The sequence below is a fragment of the Mastomys coucha genome, unplaced genomic scaffold, assembly GCF_008632895.1.
Source record: "Mastomys coucha isolate ucsf_1 unplaced genomic scaffold, UCSF_Mcou_1 pScaffold14, whole genome shotgun sequence".
Classification (NCBI taxonomy): Eukaryota; Metazoa; Chordata; class Mammalia; order Rodentia; family Muridae; genus Mastomys; species Mastomys coucha.
The window spans coordinates 42,093,607-42,095,534 of record NW_022196896.1 but is presented as its reverse complement, the minus strand read 5'-3'; the positions used below and the strand labels follow the sequence as shown (position 1 = coordinate 42,095,534).

General features: G+C 44.3%; 1 protein-coding gene across 1 annotated transcript in view; it reads left to right on the top strand.

The window, feature by feature from the left end:
* The window catches only part of Prdm14 (PR/SET domain 14), a 15,086-nt gene extending 14,588 nt beyond the window's left edge, over positions 1–498 (top strand). Inside the window, exon 7 of the mRNA XM_031368796.1 lies at positions 251–498. Within this exon, the coding sequence (XP_031224656.1) occupies positions 251–478 (228 nt within the window). The 3' untranslated portion in view covers positions 479–498. The remainder of the gene's footprint in view (positions 1–250) is intronic.
* Positions 499–1,928: the final 1,430 nt, after the last annotated feature.

The following is a 1,928-nucleotide window of genomic DNA, read 5'->3' as shown; positions in this document are numbered from 1 at the left end:
TTTTTCATGTAGCCCTGACTGACTTGGAACTTACTCTGTAGACCAGGCTTAGCCTTGAACTCACAGAGATCCACTTGCCTCTGCATGCTAAGTGCTGGGCTTAAAGGTGTGTAGGACAGATGTCTGGCAAAATTAGAGTTTCTCAATCAAAACAATAAAAGCTGATATGTCCATTACAATGAAAATTAACCCCTTTCCTGAGTTGTACAGCCCATGGAAGTTGGCTTTCTCTGCTTTCTGCCCCCTGCAGAAGTTCACTGCCTCCAGCATACTCCGAACACACATCAGACAGCACTCCGGAGAGAAGCCCTTCAAGTGCAAGCATTGTGGTAAAGCTTTCGCATCCCATGCTGCCCATGATAGCCATGTCCGGCGCTCACACAAGGACGATGGCCGTAGCTCCTGCAGTATTTGTGGAAAAGGTTTCCTGGATCAAGAGGCTTTCTATGCCCACACGAGGCTTCATAAAACATGCTAGCTCTTTGAGAGTAAAGCCAGTTAAAGACCATGGGTTTGCCTGTGTTACGAGCACATGGTTGAAGTGTTCAGTGAGAATTTGGAGAATGGAGTAGTTGATCTGAAACTCCAAAACTTATGGAATCCATTCAGACCATGAGTGGGAGTGAAGTCCTGGATCTTGTGGTAAAAGGAGAGAAGGTTCCTCTCCTGTGCCATGAACACCCAGTTACACGGTGTCTGTAGCCAGGGACTATTTTCTTCAGAGCAACAACTTCATTTAAAGATTTAATTTTATTTTATGTGCATGAGTGGTTTTCCTCGTGTATGTTTATGTGCTGAATGCCTGTGGAGTCCAAAGAAAGATGTCAGATCCTCTGGAACTGTATTTATGGATAGGTGTAAGCCACTGTGTGCGTACTGGGAATTGAACCCAGGTCCGCTGCTAGTGCAGCCAGGACTCTAACTGCTAGACCACCTCCCCAGCTCCTGCTTTCTATTGGTTTTGGTGGTGGTGTTTTGGTGTGTGTGTCTCTCTCTCTTTCCCTCCCCCCCTTTCCTCTCTCTCTTCCCCACCCCCAAGCTGGCTTTTGTCACATAGCTGACAATGACCTTGAATTACAGGATTAAGTTACCACACCCAAGCAGTTTGCCCTACCTAGAGATTTGGTATGTTCTAACTAAGTCTTCTGCCATGTATTAATGGTCCATCTTAATTTGGGCTCATTTCTCTCCTCACTGAGCAATGAAAATGCCAGGTACCAGACAGAATCACTTCCAGGGCATGAAGACTGGTAATTCTTGTTGATGTTTAACTTTTACCAACTGGGAAGGAAAATTATATCTGAATGAAGACAGGCTGAAAATAAACACTATGCTACTCTGGTTTTAAAGCTGATTCCTTTTTTCTTTCCTTTTTAATCTTTTATATTTACTTATTTATTTTGGTTTTTCAAGAAAGGGTTTCTCTGTGTAGCCCTGGCTGTCCTGAAACTCTATAGACCAGGCTAGCCTCGAACTCACAAGAGATCCACCTTTCTCTGCCTCCTGATTAAAGGTGTGTACCACCACTGCCTGGATCTTCTCTTTCCTTTTTAATAGTTTTTACTTTTAATATTAATGGATAAAGTATATTTTCCACAATACTTTGTATTGTGTGGCTCTTGGTAATACAGGGAGGAACAAAGGGGAAAAAGCCACCAGCTGAAAAGTATATTATGCGCTAGCCAATTCCCACCTGGAATTCTGGCAGTTAAAAAACTGAGGCAGAGCCGGGCAGTGGTGGCACACTCCTTTAATCCCAGCACTTGGGAGGCAGAGGCAGGTGGATATCTGAGTTCGAGGCCAGCCTGGTCTACAGAGTGAGTTCCAGGATAGCCAGGGCTACACAGAAAAACCCTGTCTTGAAAAACAAAAAACAAAGAAATTGAGGCAGGAAAATCACCTTGACACCTGGGCCATCCTGAACTACA